At 28.0% G+C, this 16,300-nt stretch overlaps 6 protein-coding genes and 2 long non-coding RNA genes across 12 annotated transcripts in view; 3 read left to right on the top strand and 5 right to left on the bottom strand.

The window, feature by feature from the left end:
• Positions 1-3,076, top strand: part of LOC122523838 (60S ribosomal protein L18) — a 28,913-nt gene extending 25,837 nt beyond the window's left edge. Inside the window, exons 14-15 of the mRNA XM_043645741.1 lie at positions 2,204-2,410; positions 2,529-3,076. Of these exons, the coding sequence (XP_043501676.1) occupies positions 2,204-2,410; positions 2,529-2,798 (477 nt within the window). The 3' untranslated portion in view covers positions 2,799-3,076. The remainder of the gene's footprint in view (positions 1-2,203; positions 2,411-2,528) is intronic.
• Positions 21-4,332, bottom strand: LOC122523848. Of its 3 annotated transcripts, none has more exons than XM_043645777.1 (9): positions 3,985-4,332; positions 1,835-1,893; positions 1,664-1,764; positions 1,500-1,603; positions 1,169-1,410; positions 907-1,082; positions 615-759; positions 343-542; positions 21-256 (listed from the first exon to the last, which is right to left on the bottom strand). In XM_043645777.1, exons 2-9 carry the CDS (start codon positions 1,880-1,882, stop codon positions 34-36), a joined length of 1,239 nt encoding a protein of 412 aa, XP_043501712.1. In that variant the 5' UTR covers positions 1,883-1,893; positions 3,985-4,332; the 3' UTR covers positions 21-33. The 3 variants fall into 3 exon arrangements, with proteins under 3 accessions (XP_043501712.1, XP_043501711.1, XP_043501713.1); XM_043645776.1 differs by lacking the exon at positions 3,985-4,332 and adding an exon at positions 2,210-2,300 and having other exon boundaries at positions 1,835-2,105; XM_043645778.1 differs by lacking the exons at positions 1,835-1,893; positions 3,985-4,332 and adding an exon at positions 2,210-2,297.
• LOC122523850 (60S ribosomal protein L18) lies at positions 3,676-4,907 on the top strand. The gene is made up of 4 exons (XM_043645783.1): positions 3,676-3,738; positions 3,878-3,964; positions 4,295-4,501; positions 4,620-4,907. The coding sequence occupies exons 1-4, from the start codon at positions 3,736-3,738 to the stop codon at positions 4,887-4,889; spliced, it is 567 nt and encodes a 188-aa protein (XP_043501718.1). The 5' UTR covers positions 3,676-3,735; the 3' UTR covers positions 4,890-4,907.
• A 24-nt stretch (positions 4,908-4,931) lies between these two features.
• Positions 4,932-8,221, bottom strand: LOC122523843. Its single transcript, XM_043645761.1, has 11 exons — positions 7,961-8,221; positions 7,075-7,189; positions 6,890-6,993; positions 6,747-6,818; positions 6,576-6,676; positions 6,412-6,515; positions 6,081-6,322; positions 5,819-5,994; positions 5,527-5,671; positions 5,255-5,454; positions 4,932-5,167 (listed from the first exon to the last, which is right to left on the bottom strand). Exons 2-11 carry the CDS (start codon positions 7,163-7,165, stop codon positions 4,945-4,947), a joined length of 1,458 nt encoding a protein of 485 aa, XP_043501696.1. The 5' UTR covers positions 7,166-7,189; positions 7,961-8,221; the 3' UTR covers positions 4,932-4,944.
• A 284-nt stretch (positions 8,222-8,505) lies between these two features.
• On the top strand, positions 8,506-12,057 carry LOC122523842. 3 transcript variants are annotated; one of them, XM_043645758.1, is made up of 4 exons: positions 8,506-8,775; positions 9,373-9,857; positions 9,967-10,762; positions 10,842-12,057. In XM_043645758.1, exons 2-4 carry the CDS (start codon positions 9,395-9,397, stop codon positions 11,056-11,058), a joined length of 1,476 nt encoding a protein of 491 aa, XP_043501693.1. In that variant the 5' UTR covers positions 8,506-8,775; positions 9,373-9,394; the 3' UTR covers positions 11,059-12,057. The 3 variants fall into 3 exon arrangements, with proteins under 3 accessions (XP_043501693.1, XP_043501692.1, XP_043501694.1); XM_043645757.1 differs by lacking the exon at positions 8,506-8,775 and adding an exon at positions 8,788-9,143; XM_043645759.1 differs by lacking the exon at positions 8,506-8,775 and adding an exon at positions 8,788-9,114.
• A 787-nt stretch (positions 12,058-12,844) lies between these two features.
• LOC122523852 lies at positions 12,845-13,502 on the bottom strand. The gene is made up of 2 exons (XR_006305394.1): positions 13,186-13,502; positions 12,845-12,879 (listed from the first exon to the last, which is right to left on the bottom strand). It is a non-coding gene; the product is annotated as an uncharacterized LOC122523852 (long non-coding RNA).
• A 1,462-nt stretch (positions 13,503-14,964) lies between these two features.
• LOC122524300 (ubiquitin-conjugating enzyme E2 T-like) lies at positions 14,965-15,440 on the bottom strand. The gene has a single exon (XM_043646462.1). The coding sequence runs from the start codon at positions 15,438-15,440 to the stop codon at positions 15,000-15,002; it is 441 nt and encodes a 146-aa protein (XP_043502397.1). The 3' UTR covers positions 14,965-14,999.
• Positions 15,441-15,460: 20 nt separating this feature from the next.
• LOC122524079 lies at positions 15,461-15,930 on the bottom strand. The gene is made up of 2 exons (XR_006305454.1): positions 15,802-15,930; positions 15,461-15,495 (listed from the first exon to the last, which is right to left on the bottom strand). It is a non-coding gene; the product is annotated as an uncharacterized LOC122524079 (long non-coding RNA).
• Between the last annotated feature and the right edge of the window lie 370 nt (positions 15,931-16,300).

Raw genomic sequence — 16,300 nt, forward strand, 5'->3', positions numbered from 1 at the left:
TATTTTTTTTATCTTTTCCCTTTTCACAATAATTTAATTAATATTTTCTATTGTCACTGCATCATCTATTACTTCTTCTACTTTATCTTCATCATCAGACTGTATTTCTTCCAATGCACTAACACTTGGAAAATATAATTTCGATTCTTCGTTTGCACTTTCATGATTATCACTAACATAAAATGGACCAATGCCAGCAAATGCTAAAAAGGCTTCGCGTCCTACCTTTTTTACAGTACATATAAATACTTCATAACTGTACAGAAAAATATGAAATCTTTTAGTTTTCATATTTTTTTTATATAGTTTTTAGTATATAATGTTTAATCTTTGAAAATATACCCTGTTTTTTCTTCAGTATTAGACTCGAAATCTTCAATTGATTTTGCTATCAACTTAATATTTGAAAGTTTATCACACTCAAAAACTCCAAAATCTACGACTTCATCGTTGTACATTTCCAAAACCATTTTCAACTCGTTCTTCCTCGTACTGTCGTATTTGAAAATAATTATTGGTTCGTTTTTTGTCTTATCTTCATACTATAAAATTTTCCGTAATGGTTAAATTAATTTCTTTGATATTAAATTATTTGAAATTGTATACTTACTTACTGGATATGTAGTATCTGTATATTTACTAAAAATCAAACGAAATACAGTTGCCTTGTTTCTAGCATTAGGTGGAGTCCAGACAATAGGAAATGGATCATTTTCCATTTCCGCTGATATTACAGCTGGTCGATGTCGACCACAATAGCTATTAAACAAATAATCTTTTTATCATAAACATTCAATATTACTTGTAAAATTTACTTTTTTCTGTCGAAATTCGAGATAAATAACCATTACGGCAAGAAAGAGTTAAAATATAGTTGTTCCTTATTAAGAATGATTTATGTATTACATCTCGTCCGTGAAGCACTGATATGCTGAAGGTAACACTGGTTCTCCAAACAGTAAAGTAATCAAATGCTGATGAATGTCCATTTCATTTGTAGATTCATTTTTTCTTAAACGCATAAGCATACATTTACCGTCTAAAATCAATTGTCTTGCACGATCCGTGAGTACATAATCAGACTAAAAAGAAGAAATTATTTAATTGTGATTTGTGACACACAAAACAAATATCAAAGTTGAAAAGAAAATAAGTTCAATAAAAGAACCTCGTGAAACATTTTATCAAGAATATCTTCGTTCAATCGCTTTCGTATTTCCTGTTCAATAATATAATTTCCTGGTAAGATTTCTTCAACTAATTCCACGTACGGTGGGCAACATTTTTTATCTCTTTTATGGCCTTCTTCGTCTTTAAATATCCATGGATACAATAAGAGACAAGTTTCATCAATTAACGAATTAGTTAAATGATTCATTTCTGCTTCGTATTTTGCTTTAGTTTCTGCTTCTATAAAAGATTCATTATAGGCGTAAATAAATATTAATAATAAAAAATTAATTTAATTTCAATAACGATACCAATGCTTCTGCAAATACCTTTTTGAGCTTTCTTTTCTGCTTCCTTAGTTATTCGAGCTTCTTCGGCTACGCGCATTCGTGTATTTTCTTCTGGACTACATTCGTTTACAGATATACAGAATCTGTAATTTAAAGATAAATAAAAATAAGATATTAATATAAAAAACGTAATACAAACTTACTCCGGTTCATCTCCATTTTGAATTTTTTGAAATTCCGTGGTTAACATTTTGATCAATTGTGGACAATGCGCGCCGAACATTAGATTAATCATCATACCATCCTGTGAATATCAAAATAAATATTTATTATTTCATTTTCTTTAACGAAATTAAGTAGACGCATTTATTTACACGAATGAACATCCAAATAGGTTCGCTTTTTTCTTTAAAGTAAGTCATTCTTTTTATTAGTTTTTGTCGAGAAGAGTTTCACCAATTTCTTGTGTTAAGGCTCTAACCGGAGTTTTATATTTTTTGTAAAACCTTAACACTACTTTTTCAGAAGTAAGGTTATGTTATCCGTAAGGTTATTGCGAATAGCACTCTGTGTTAGTCTTAGCAAATATAGACTAATTCAATTTTGTAAATTCGCTATAGAAATTAGTCAGCTTTCCTATTCTGTCTTTTCGTTTAAAAGAAAAGGCAATTATATTAGTTGACACATGCATACATAGTACGTCATAATATAGTGTATAAATGAAAATAATTTTTGTATTCCAGCTCTACCGATTCTTGGCACGTAGAACAAATTCAAAATTCAATCAAATCATTCTGAAACGTCTGTTTATGAGTAAGATTCATCGTCCTCCAATTTCATTAGCACGTGTTGTTAGATTTATGAAGAAGCCTGGACATGAAAATTGTATTGCAGTCATTGTTGGAACTGTTACAGATGATGCTAGAATTTTTGAAATTCCGAAATTAACAGTAAGATTTGTACAATACATATAGCCATCGAAATTTACACATATATATATATATATAGCTTATTTATCTAGAATTTAATTAATAATATATATTTACTTTGTGTGTGTGTGTATCTTAGGTTTGCGCACTACGTATTACTGAAAAAGCTAGAGGCCGCATCTTGAAAGCTGGTGGTGAAATAATTACTTTTGATCAGTTAGCTCTTCGTGCCCCTCTTGGGAAAAAAACAGTTTTGATGCAAGGTAGACGTAATGCACGCGAAGCTGTGAAACACTTTGGATTGGCACCAGGTGTTCCACACTCGCATACAAAACCCTTAGTACGTTCAAAGGGTAGAAAATTTGAAAGAGCCAGAGGCCGTAGGCGTAGTTGCGGCTATAAGAAGTAAACTTTAAATGTGTCATCAGTTATGTGGGCGCAAGATTTTATAATAAGTAAACATTCATATAAATGTTGACTTGTAGACTTGGATTCTCTATTGAGTTTAAAATAATCTTCAAAAATTGGAACAATTGAATTTTAACTCCAAACTAGATTGCTTTATAATCTAATTTTTTTCAGTAATTCATCGAAGTTGTGTCAAAGGTGTGATGATGGCTAATGCCGTTACACATTCTAATTTAAATAATTGTAATATACAATAAATCATAAAATTCATTTTTTAAATTATTTTACTTAGTACACTATCATAATTAGTAGCACATTTAAGAAGTATAATAAAAGAAACACATCAAAGAAATCTCGAAGCGTTTGATACGCATGTGGTATAAATCGACAAATAAATTGATGTTTACTTTATTTTTTAAATATTTCATCATTTAGTAATTATAATGTGAAGTTACAGATAAATGTATTACATAATTAATACAATAATTTCATACTTTAAATACTCGTCTTCCGTGAAATCATATTTTACTTAATTATTTCCCAAAACAACTAATTGAAGTATATAATAGAATTCTTTTTAAATACTTTCTTAAATAAGTCTAGTTATTTCATGAATTGACCGAATTATACAGATTAATGGTAACACATACATATAAATCAATAGTGTATAAAATATACTATAGAGTGCGCAACTGAACTATTTTATTTACGATTGTAAATTCAGTCCTTTCAATTAATTTGATTCATAAAATTTTTAAATATTGTAAATTGTACTTCTTAACATACGATTAAGTTATCCAAAAAATAAAATTTATATTATTAAAGTTTACAAGTAAATCATAATTTTAAAAGTTCGTCTTAAGCGCCCTCTATATCGTACGTTGTTTCATTTTAGTTCAAGATACGTCTGAGCATGCTTTCTTTTCCGGATTGTTAAAATGGTGAGATAATGTGAAAATTTTCTATCCTTAAAAAAATCAAACAAAATGTCTCATTTGTGCAAAAATCGAAACAAAATATAATTCTTCTGCAGATGCAGAATAAGAAAACTTAATTAAACGATAACTATTCTTATTCCAGGGTATCGATATTAACCACAAACACGATAGAAAGGTTCGACGAACAGAACCGAAATCGCAAGATGTTTATTTACGGCTTCTTGTAAAAGTAAGTCATTCTTTTTATTGGTTTTTGTCGAGAAGAGTTTCACCAATTTCTTGTGTTAAGGCTCTAACCGGAGTTTTATATTTTTTGTAAAACCTTTACACTACTTTTTCAGAAGTAAGGTTATGTTATCCGTAAGGTTATTGCGAATAGCACTCTGTGTTAGTCTTAGCAAATATAGACTAATTCAATTTTGTAAATTCGCTATAGAAATTAGTCAGCTTTCCTATTCTGTCTTTTCGTTTAAAAGAAAAGGCAATTATATTAGTTGACACATGCATACATAGTACGTCATAATATAGTGTATAAATAAAAATAATTTTTGTATTCCAGCTCTACCGATTCTTGGCACGTAGAACAAACTCAAAATTCAATCAAATAATTCTGAAACGACTGTTTATGAGTAAGATTCATCGTCCTCCAATTTCATTAGCACGTGTTGTTAGATTTATGAAGAAGCCTGGACATGAAAATTGTATTGCAGTCATTGTTGGAACTGTTACAGATGATGCTAGAATTTTTGAAATTCCGAAATTAACAGTAAGATTTGTACAATACATATAGCCATCGAAATTTACACATATATATATATATATAGCTTATTTATCTAGAATTTAATTAATAATATATATTTACTTTGTGTGTGTGTGTATCTTAGGTTTGCGCACTACGTATTACTGAAAAAGCTAGAGGCCGCATCTTGAAAGCTGGTGGCGAAATAATTACTTTTGATCAGTTAGCTCTTCGTGCCCCTCTTGGGAAAAAAACAGTTTTGATGCAAGGTAGACGTAATGCACGCGAAGCTGTGAAACACTTTGGATTGGCACCAGGTGTTCCACACTCGCATACAAAACCCTTAGTACGTTCAAAGGGTAGAAAATTTGAAAGAGCCAGAGGCCGTAGGCGTAGTTGTGGTTATAAGAAATAAATGCTGGTTTTACACGTTTTCATATTTTTTTTATCTTTTCCCTTTTCACAATAATTTAATTAATATTTTCTATTGTCACTGCATCATCTATTACTTCTTCTACTTTATCTTCATCATCAGACTGTATTTCTTCCAATGCACTAACACTTGGAAAATATAATTTCGATTCTTCGTTTGCACTTTCATGATTATCACTAACATAAAATGGACCAATGCCAGCAAATGCTAAAAAGGCTTCGCGTCCTACCTTTTTTACAGTACATATAAATACTTCATAACTGTACAGAAAAATATGAAATCTTTTAGTTTTCATATTTTTTTTTATATAGTTTTTAGTATATAATGTTTAATCTTTGAAAATATACCCTGTTTTTTCTTCAGTATTAGACTCGAAATCTTCAATTGATTTTGCTATCAACTTAATATTTGAAAGTTTATCACACTCAAAAACTCCAAAATCTACGACTTCATCGTTGTACATTTCCAAAACCATTTTCAACTCGTTCTTCCTCGTACTGTCGTATTTGAAAATAATTATTGGTTCGTTTTTTGTCTTATCTTCATACTATAAAATTTTCCGTAATGGTTAAATTAATTTCTTTGATATTAAATTATTTGAAATTGTATACTTACTTACTGGATATGTAGTATCTGTATATTTACTAAAAATCAAACGAAATACAGTTGCCTTGTTTCTAGCATTAGGTGGAGTCCAGACAATAGGAAATGGATCATTTTCCATTTCCGCTGATATTACAGCTGGTCGATGTCGACCACAATAGCTATTAAACAAATAATCTTTTTATCATAAACATTCAATATTACTTGTAAAATTTACTTTTTTCTGTCGAAATTCGAGATAAATAACCATTACGGCAAGAAAGAGTTAAAATATAGTTGTTCCTTATTAAGAATGATTTATGTATTACATCTCGTCCGTGAAGCACTGATATGCTGAAGGTAACACTGGTTCTCCAAACAGTAAAGTAATCAAATGCTGATGAATGTCCATTTCATTTGTAGATTCATTTTTTCTTAAACGCATAAGCATACATTTACCGTCTAAAATCAATTGTCTTGCACGATCCGTGAGTACATAATCAGACTAAAAAGAAGAAATTATTTAATTGTGATTTGTGACACACAAAACAAATATCAAAGTTGAAAAGAAAATAAGTTCAATAAAAGAACCTCGTGAAACATTTTATCAAGAATATCTTCGTTCAATCGCTTTCGTATTTCCTGTTCAATAATATAATTTCCTGGTAAGATTTCTTCAACTAATTCCACGTACGGTGGGCAACATTTTTTATCTCTTTTATGGCCTTCTTCGTCTTTAAATATCCATGGATACAATAAGAGACAAGTTTCATCAATTAACGAATTAGTTAAATGATTCATTTCTGCTTCGTATTTTGCTTTAGTTTCTGCTTCTATAAAAGATTCATTATAGGCGTAAATAAATATTAATAATAAAAAATTAATTTAATTTCAATAACGATACCAATGCTTCTGCAAATACCTTTTTGAGCTTTCTTTTCTGCTTCCTTAGTTATTCGAGCTTCTTCGGCTACGCGCATTCGTGTATTTTCTTCTGGACTACATTCGTTTACAGATATACAGAATCTGTAATTTAAAGATAAATAAAAATAAGATATTAATATAAAAAACGTAATACAAACTTACTCCGGTTCATCTCCATTTTGAATTTTTTGAAATTCCGTGGTTAACATTTTGATCAATTGTGGACAATGCGCGCCGAACATTAGATTAATCATCATACCATCCTGTGAATATCAAAATAAATATTTATTATTTCATTTTCTTTAACGAAATTAAGTAGACGCATTTATTTACACGAATGAACATCCAAATAGGTTCGCTTTTTTCTTTAAAACGCTGAAGATCAGTTATATTATCGCACCTTGCCTGTAAAATTGTTCATTACTGTTTCAATCATTATTAAAAACTTAGTTGATAATAAAAATAGATGAAATTACCGTAGCATAACTTAACGCGTCCCCGCCAATTTCCATTTTAATTTTTTTTAAAGTGCTCACCATACCCGTACACGGTCCGCTCCATGTAGCATAAATATCAACCACTGTAAAAGAAAAAAGAAGATTTAATGAAGTAATAACAATAGTACAGTATGTTTTTTTTTTATTCAAGCAATAATACTTTCCTAACAAGCCCTTTTTAGTTAAGATTTGAGCCCATTCATCGTCATTAGTAACATCAGTCTGAAGTGCAGTAGGTATTGTTTTTTTAGCCATTTTTTTAATACCCTTTCCGGCACCCTGTAAAATGAATAACATAACACTATTAATTAAAATTAAGGAAATAATAGAAAGATAATAGTCAATGTAAATTTATACCCTTTTACGGCGTAACATTTTTAAAAAAGATATGAAAATAGTTATGCAAGAGATGTAACAATTTCTAGATTTTATTATAATTATTTTTTTTTATTCAATAACAGTTGTCTAAACTATAATGATTATTTATGAAGGATTTCTTAAGGAATACAGTCCTGTACGAAGCTACGAGCAAGGATAACTTAATCCTATTCAACAGAAAGTACAGGACAGAGAACTTTAATAGGTTTATTTATTAGCAATTTTACGATCATTATATCAGGGAACTTTAAGGGCTATTAGTATAACGTCATTATGGAGATGTCGGTGACAGTGAGGACACGCAAACTATTCCGAATAAATTATACTTTTGCCAGTCACAAATACTTGCGTGGCGTGCATATAATTACAGAGTGAAAGAAGAGTAACGATATTATTTTGTTTTTCTTCAAAAGTCAACGTTTTCTTTCAAAGTCACGTAAACAGATATTATATTTATTTTATTTATAAACAATCCACAGAGAGAGAGAGAGAGAGTTAAAATACCAACAATAATTCCAATTATTACAGATAATTAATTTCAGTTTTTTTTTCAAATTTAAACATTATTAATTTATAAATAAAGAAAAAGTTATTTTTATGAAATTGCAAATATGAATAATAGATTGATGACAGTGTAAGATAAAAATATTAATTCTGATAAGAAATACTTGCCTATTAATAAAATAGAACATTAAACTGAATATTTTTGTTGTCCGTTGTCCGACTCGTTGCCAGGAGTAACAGATTAAACAGATTACATGTTTAATAATGATGACTGTTTCACCGATAACGTCATTGACGTTACTATACCTTCAATTTATTCCATATCTAATAAGGAATACATAATTCGCATCTTTCCTTTATTAATATTAATGCCAATGACAAAGAATGTTTATATTGTCGATTAAATGAATAAAAACATAATGCATCATCTTTATATTCCTAATATATGTAAATTGATAAAATTCATCCCATCAAGATCGATTCACAATTGAGAATGATTTATATTGCAATTAATTTAATATTTATAACATTTCAAATTTATAACATTTTTCTTTAAACTAATGTTAAATTATCGTTAAATTACAAAATACTATAAGCTGGTTTTGAATTTTTTGAATTTAAATTCTGGGTAATGATATAATATGGTATAATAAGTGTTACCATATCAAAAGAAGAAAAGAGATTAAATCGAATGATAGTGGGAGAAAGTAGGATGCAAGGTTTATGATTAGGTTAGGTTTAAGGTGTGTCGGCGTATCACAGGACATAATCCTTGTCACGTGACGCAGGTGACGTGTAGAGTGGCAGTGGGGATTATGTTATTTTACATGAGAGGGATTTCTCTTGGCAACGCTGAATATAATGTAATGTTGAATATACAAACAAACCAACCAATTTTTCATCGCAGGAAGTCCAACATATCGACTAGGCAACGATTTCTCACATCAGGGAAGCCAACATCATAATTCATAACAAGAAAAAAAGTACGATTATGTTCTGAAATTTTCTAAGTTTTTATTTTACAATTATATTATCGATATAAAAATTTGCTTTTTTTTTCTAAATAAAAAATTGATCTTTACTGTATCTATATACTTGCAAAAACAAATTATATAATTTTTATAATTAATTCTAAGATATCGAAATTTTTGACGCGAAAGATCGAGCTTCGAGATATCGATTTAAAATCGGCATCTCTAGTTTAAAGTGATTATATATTGTCATATATCGAAGGGATTTAACGAACACCGTTTTTATATTTCTTCAATTTGCAACGATGATTTATTTTCATTTTGATCATTTAAAGATTAAGGAGATTTGAGGTGAAAAGTTACTAAATGATTTGTGAAAGGTTATTTCATTTCTTTTTCTCTCTTTCTCTTTTTTCTGTCTTTCTTTCTATATATCTGTTTATTTGTGTATACAAATTTATTATTAAAAATGTCTTATTTTATTTTAATCGTTTCAAGTGCATTCATTTATACTGTTGTAATATTTGGAATAACTGTTGCTATTTATTTTTAATAATTTTCTTTAATAACAATATTATTAAGTTAATTTTATTTTGTATACATTATTAGGGAACATTATTATTTATAATATATGGCAGAAGATACAGAAATATATTGTGGCTTTTTGGATGCTAAGTTGTCAGGAACAAGATGCTTAACACAAAAAGTGAGAAAAAGATCTTTAGCGCCATGGAAAGTTTGGAAAAGACATTGGTGTATGGTAAAAAAATTAGGACCAGGTTTAGAAATACAATTGGACTATGGTATAAGCAGTGGTGGGATTTCTCAAAATGAAAAGGACAATTCTATTATAGTACCTTACGATGCTATTGTATATCGTACTCAATCTAAATCTAAACAGTTTGCGTTTGGCATATTCTTAAATAAAGAAAGAAAACCATTATTGTATCTATCGGGTTGCTCTGAAACAGAGACACAACGTTGGATGTCAAATATTCGTCAATTATTAAAACCAAGAAGACATAGATTCATGGACCGGTCCTATAATATTTCTATTATAGATAACGCACATTCCAGATTGGCTGGTTTAACTGGTAATTTTAATCATTATTCTTATTGAATTATTTATTTTATTTTAATTTTAATTTGGTATTATTCACATTTACGTATAATGTATTCAAAAAAGTTTCTAATTTTCTATAGGTTTATACGGAGATTTAGTAGCCAGTCAAATAGGAGTATTTATCAAAGATATTCATTCTGGTGAAATAATACTGCATCTAGAATGGAAAGAAATGAAACAATTTCATTTAACTACAGTGGGTCGTCCAGAAGATGTTAAACGTATATGTGTAATTCATACTACTAAAGAGTTCCGTGCTGGAGTCGGGGAACTTTATGTATTTTGTTTAAAGGCTAGTAAATTGTTACAAGACTTAGTGACTCAGGGCCGTGGTCCAAGGCACAAACATATCGATCAGAGGCCTTTAAGTTTAAGCGAAGGTGATCTTAGAATATTAGGACATTGTGAAGAAAGTACAACAACTTTTCCAGCAATAAAGAGCAAAATTGCATTTAGTCTTATTAATGCAGGATTAGGATTACTTTTATCTTCTCGTTCAGGAAATGATGTTAAATCATTAAATGATATGACAAACAGTCATAGCCTTGATAAAGTTGTGAATGGGAAGAAACCTATTCTCACCAGAGTTTTTGATAATATTTATCAACAAAAACCATCTAGTATTCCTGATATTGTATCTAGTATTAAAGATTTAGATGATACTTCATCAAATAGAAGAGTTTCCAATGTTTCTGTGGCTTCCGGAGTTTATGAAGAAATTATTGACAATACTAATTGTTCTAGAATTGTATCAGTAACTTCTAATTTTTATGAAGATCCAGAAGATCTTATTTTTAATTCTCATGGTCTTCAACTGCAACCACCACCGCTACCACCTCGACAGCGGTGTGGATCTGCATCTACTAGGAATGGCAGGTTCGTTTTATTAAACGGTATTTTATTTCTAGAATACTTTCATTACATCAATTTAATTTTGTATATTAATTTTTTGTAGTATTAGCGAAGATGGTTTAGATTCTGAAGGAGATACTAGATCTGTTACTCCAAATGACATCACACCACTTTCTGAATATAAAATAATGCATCCACAGCAAGCAATAATCGATAGTTCTGAATACGTTCCAATGTCACCTAGACCAAAAGTCATCAATTCTTATCATCTTGAAGTACAACATTCTTCACAAGATGAAATTTACATGGTCATGCAGTAATAGCAATAAACATAAGTTGCCATCAATTTTAAGCATGATTATATTAAATTTACTTGTCTATCAAGTTATTGCAAATACTTAATATGAGTGATAGAAATGTTTCACGAATATGTTTTAAATATTTCTTATAAACATATCTTTCATATGTGTTAGCTTTTTTTTTAAAAATAGTTTGAGCTTTGTATTTCTCTTGTATACAATGCTTAATGTTATCGTATGAGATTTTATGTATTTTCTAATTGAAAGCAGGTTTATTATTGAAGTATAAATATTTTCATTTATATATGTGAAGGGTATAATAATATTCATTTAATTTTATCTATTTACATTTCTATTACAAGCTATTTATAATTAGTAGCATGGTAATTTAGATTAACGATTTATTTCATTATTATTTTGAATGTATGCCAATCTTTACTTATATTTAAGAAAAATAAAATTGTGATCTCTTTTATATTATAAACATTATATATAATTATGTTAAAAGTTTATAACTTTTGGTAAATGATTATCTGTCCAAAAGTAATACAAATCTTCCTAGATAATCATTAATGTATAATGACTTTTATTATTTTTTATAAATATCTTTACATTTTTATGATATTACAAATCATTAAATCAATTATTTAATAATCTTTGCTTACTTCAAGCTTATATTCTATCTATGTTATGAATTCATTATAAATTCGTGACAATTCCAAGCAAGAGAATATTCATTTGGATCAAGGGAATAAAAAATTATTTAATTTATGATATAAATGTTCATTAATAACAGTTAACATTAATTGCTTCGATGTGATACTTGTAAAATAACAAGAATTTATGTTATCCATTTTTTCGTATTGGTTGTATATATTATTGTTGCTTATTATAAATTTATATGTAATAATAGATGATAAGATATTTTCAACTGCCTTTGTTGTGTGCCTAATTGTTCATTCAATATACTTCATAAGGTGTGTAAATTATATTTAAAAAGAAAAGAAAGCTTATTTTGTATCTTGAATGTATTTTTATTTAACAAATTAATTAATAGAAAATGTGAAAATGTTTTTTAATAAAAGTAATGCGTATACAAGAGTTGAAAAAAGTGCATGTACAACATAGGAATTTTGTAAGAATTGTAATACGTACTTTTATATCAAGAAATTATATTGTATAAAAACATTTTTAAAATCAATATTTGAAGTAGTCATATATAAAAAGAAGTATGCACAATTTCACATCACTATTAAATACATAAATAAAATTTTTATGATACTTGTTTTTTTAATTTGATTAGATTATACTAGGAGTAAGACTTCTCTTTCTTTTGCAATCATGTAACCTACGAGCTTTAATCTCAAACGAAAGTCTATTATTAAAATATCATTTGCAATTTCTGGCATAAGCGCATCATCGACATTTGTATGTATAAGTAATAATTTAATAGTAATAATTTAATAATTAAATAATAGTAATAATTTTATGTAATTTAATAACTAAAATATCACAGCTAATTTTAAAGTTTGTTTCCAAGCACCTGTAGGTAGCATTTTTAATAAATCTAAATAAATGCGACCATTGTTATCAATATTTGGGTGATAAACTGGCGTCCGAAATTGTATATGTGGTGGATGAAACGGATATCGTGGTGGCAAATCGAGATCTAACTCAAGAACATCCACTTCATAAGAACATCCAGGAGGACCAACAATTGTAACTATTATGCCATCATCTGTACCTTCTTTTCTAAAACAAAATATTCCTTCTGGTGGTTGATTCATTAAAAAGGCAATTTCTTTTCTTATTCTGAATGGTCGCTGCATTTTGTGTGTATATCTATAAACAATTAACAATATATTTATAAATAATATTTTCTAATATCTATGAGATGTTTATTTTTTTTCATTTTCACAATAAACTATTATTCTTCACGAGTATTATTTATATAAAATGTTTTATAATTTGTCGAGTACGCACACACTTGATTCAGTTTCTCTCGGATATTTTGGAAAGTATTTTCTCTATATATTTTACTCTCATGCTTATTCTATAAAACTTTCGTTTCCAGAGCTGCAAGTTTATTCAAGGAAAAGCGTTCTCAACAAATTATATTTCACCGTTTATTTAGATTATTTTACTTACTTGTACTCTTGTATTTGAACAGATGATTCTTAAGTATATTATTTCAATCTGTATCTTCTTTGGAATTAAGATTCTCTTCTAAGGTCCATTCATTGAGTTTCTTGACGTAGCCCAGCTTTTTTAATTTTTGTCTAATTAATCTTTGCGATACATTGAGCTTCTCTGAAATTTCACGTATTGTGATAAGTGGATTGTAGTTGACAAGGGTCTTAAGATCGATCGTATGTTCTACTGGACGTGCAGATCGTGGGATATCTTCTAATGTAAAATCGCCAAAACGAAATCTGGCAAACCAATGTATACACTGTCTTTCAGTAAAGGCATCATACCCATATAGTTTACGTAACTTAAGATGAGCTTGCCATGCGTTTTTGCCCTTTCGGAAATAATACAATAACAAATGTTTCATGTCGTCGTCTAGTTCTTCCATTTTTAATTTGAGAAAATACAAAATTAAAGAATTAATTGATATAATTTTTATGAATTTTTTAAATTTATTTAGTGACTTTCTTTTGGTTGTTGAGACAAGAACTGAAAAAAAAAATAAATAAATAAAATTTGATTTTTGGGCCCTAGTAAAGCATAGCCTTCGCGTATCGCGCTTAAGGCATGCAATAAACGTTCTTATTAATGAATAAAAATTATAATTTACAAAATATTTACCTATTGTTTATACATTAAAAACGACGAATTTGTCTATCAAGTTATTGCAAATACTTAATATGAGTGATAGAAATGTTTCACGAATATGTTTTAAATATTTCTTATAAGCATATCTTTCATATGTGTTAGCTTTCTAAAAATAGTTTCAGCTTTGTATTTCTCTTGTATACAATGCTTAATGTTATCGTATGAGATTTTATGTATTTTCTAATTGGAAGCAAGTTTATTATTGAAGTATAAATATTTTCATTTATATATTTGAAGGGTATAATAATATTCATTTAATTTTATCTATTTACATTTCTATTACAAGCTATTTATAATTAGTAGCATGGTAATTTAGATTAACGATTTATTTCATTATTATTTTGAATGTATGCCAATCTTTACTTATATTTAAGAAAAATAAAATTGTGATCTCTTTTATATTATAAACATTATATATAATTATGTTAAAAGTTTATAACTTTTGGTAAATGATTATCTGTCCAAAAGTAATATAACTCTTCATAGAAAATCATTAGTGTATAATGACTTTTATTATTTTTTATAAATATCTTTAAATTTTTATGATATAATCATTAAATAAATTATTTAATAATCTTTTTATATTTAATAATATATTAATAAGAAAATCTTCATTTAGATCAAGGGAATAAGAAATTATTCAATTTATGATATAAATCTTCATTAATAATCGTTAACATTAATTGCTTCGATGTGATACTTGAATAATAAAAAGAAGTTGTGTTTTTCATTTTTCCGTATTGGTTGTATTGTTTGTTTTGTGCCTAATTTTGTTCATTCAATATACTTTATAAGGTGTAAATTATATTTAAAAAGAAAAAAATGGCTTATTATATCTTGAATGTATTTTTATTTAACAAATTATATATAAATAATTAATAGAAAATGTGAAAATGTTTTTTAATAAAAGTAATGCATATACAAGGGTAGAAAAAAGTGCATATACAACATAGGAATTTTGTAAGAATTGTAGTACATACTTTTATATTAAGAAAATATATTGTAAAAAAACATTTTTAAAGTCAATATTTGAAGTAGTCATATATAAAAAGAAGTATGCATAATTTCACATCACTATTAAATACATAAATAACATTTTTATGATACTTTTTTTTTAAATTTGATTAGAATAAACTAGGAGCAAGACTTCTCTTTCTTTTGCAATCGTGTAACCTACGAGCTTTAATCTCAAAAGAAAGTCTATTATTAATATATTCATCTGCAATTTCCGGCATAAGCGGATCATCGACATTTGGATGTATAAGTAATAATTTAATAGCAACTAAAACATCAGCTAATTTTAAAGTTGGTTTCCAAGCACCTGTAGGTGGCATTTTTAATAAATCTAAACAAATTCGACCATTGTTATCAATATTTGGGTGATAAACTGGCGTCCGAAATTGTATATGTGGTGGATGAAACGGATATCGTGGTGGCAAATCGAGATCTAACTCAAGAACATCCGCTTCATAAGAACATCCAGGAGGACCAACAATTGTAACTATTATGCCATCATCTGTACCTTCTTTTCTAAAACAAAATATTCCTTCTGGTGGTTGATTCATTAAAAAGGCAATTTCTTTTCTTATTCTGAATGGTCGCTGCATTTTGTGTGTATATCTATAAACAATTAACAATATATTTATAAATAATATTTTCTAATATCTATGAGATGTTTATTTTTTTTCATTTTCACAATAAACTATTATTCTTCACGAGTATTATTTATATAAAATGTTTTATAATTTGTCGAGTACGCACACACTTGATTCAGTTTCTCTCGGATATTTTGGAAAGTATTTTCTCTATCTATTTTACTCTCATGCTTATTCTATAAAACTTTCGTTTCCAGAGCTGCAAGTTTATTCAAGGAAAAGCGTTCTCAACAAATTATATTTCACCGTTTATTTAGATTATTTTACTTACTTGTACTCTTGTATTTGAACAGATGATTCTTAAGTATATTATTTTAATTTATATCTTCTTTGGAATTAAGATTTTTCTGTATCACGTAAAACACACCTAACTTATCTCGTGTTCTTCACACTTCTAACGAACCGATTTCGAATTTTAGTTTACTACAGATGCCCATGACCGTATTATAAGAGTCTGTACGAGGGGTGCCTTTCACTTGTGGCGCGCATTAATTTGATCACTAGTATATTTATGATAATTAAATTACTTTGATGCCTTTTACATTATTTTTGTATTATTATTTTAATTCTTTTTCTTTAATGTTGTTTTTTAATTTTTCTATTTGGTGAAATATATATACAAATAATTTTTACAATTAATTAAAACATAAGAGCATGAGACGGCACTGCAATATTAGTTTGTATTTTTGTCGCAACGTAGCTTAGGAGCTGTTATAGTAGCGCGAAATGTTCAGCCTATCACCGCTTTCTTTCTACTTATAATCTTTCTT

Source organism: Polistes fuscatus, unplaced genomic scaffold (assembly GCF_010416935.1).
Source record: "Polistes fuscatus isolate 324 unplaced genomic scaffold, CU_Pfus_HIC Scaffold7, whole genome shotgun sequence".
Classification (NCBI taxonomy): domain Eukaryota; kingdom Metazoa; phylum Arthropoda; class Insecta; order Hymenoptera; family Vespidae; genus Polistes; species Polistes fuscatus.

Excerpts from the sequence above, each read along its gene's own strand:
- LOC122524300 (XM_043646462.1), bottom strand. The coding sequence starts at position 15,440 with ATGAATCAACCACCAGAAGGAATATTTTGTTTTAGAAAAGAAGGTACA.
- LOC122523842 (XM_043645758.1), top strand. The coding sequence starts at position 9,395 with ATGGCAGAAGATACAGAAATATATTGTGGCTTTTTGGATGCTAAGTTG. Across the intron at positions 9,858-9,966 it reads CAGATTGGCTGGTTTAACTG|GTTTATACGGAGATTTAGTA; the intron begins GTAATTTTAATC and ends AATTTTCTATAG. Across the intron at positions 10,763-10,841 it reads GCATCTACTAGGAATGGCAG|TATTAGCGAAGATGGTTTAG; the intron begins GTTCGTTTTATT and ends AATTTTTTGTAG.
- LOC122523848 (XM_043645777.1), bottom strand. The coding sequence starts at position 1,882 with ATGACTTACTTTAAAGAAAAAAGCGAACCTATTTGGATGTTCATTCGT. Across the intron at positions 1,765-1,834 it reads CTATTTGGATGTTCATTCGT|GATGGTATGATGATTAATCT; the intron begins GTAAATAAATGC and ends TGATATTCACAG. Across the intron at positions 257-342 it reads AATACTGAAGAAAAAACAGG|TTATGAAGTATTTATATGTA; the intron begins GTATATTTTCAA and ends TTTTCTGTACAG.
- LOC122523850 (XM_043645783.1), top strand. Across the intron at positions 3,965-4,294 it reads ATTTACGGCTTCTTGTAAAA|CTCTACCGATTCTTGGCACG; the intron begins GTAAGTCATTCT and ends TTTGTATTCCAG. Across the intron at positions 4,502-4,619 it reads TTGAAATTCCGAAATTAACA|GTTTGCGCACTACGTATTAC; the intron begins GTAAGATTTGTA and ends TGTGTATCTTAG.
- LOC122523843 (XM_043645761.1), bottom strand. The coding sequence starts at position 7,165 with ATGGCTAAAAAAACAATACCTACTGCACTTCAGACTGATGTTACTAAT. Across the intron at positions 5,995-6,080 it reads TTGATAAAATGTTTCACGAG|TCTGATTATGTACTCACGGA; the intron begins GTTCTTTTATTG and ends TCTTCTTTTTAG. Across the intron at positions 5,168-5,254 it reads AATACTGAAGAAAAAACAGG|TTATGAAGTATTTATATGTA; the intron begins GTATATTTTCAA and ends TTTTCTGTACAG.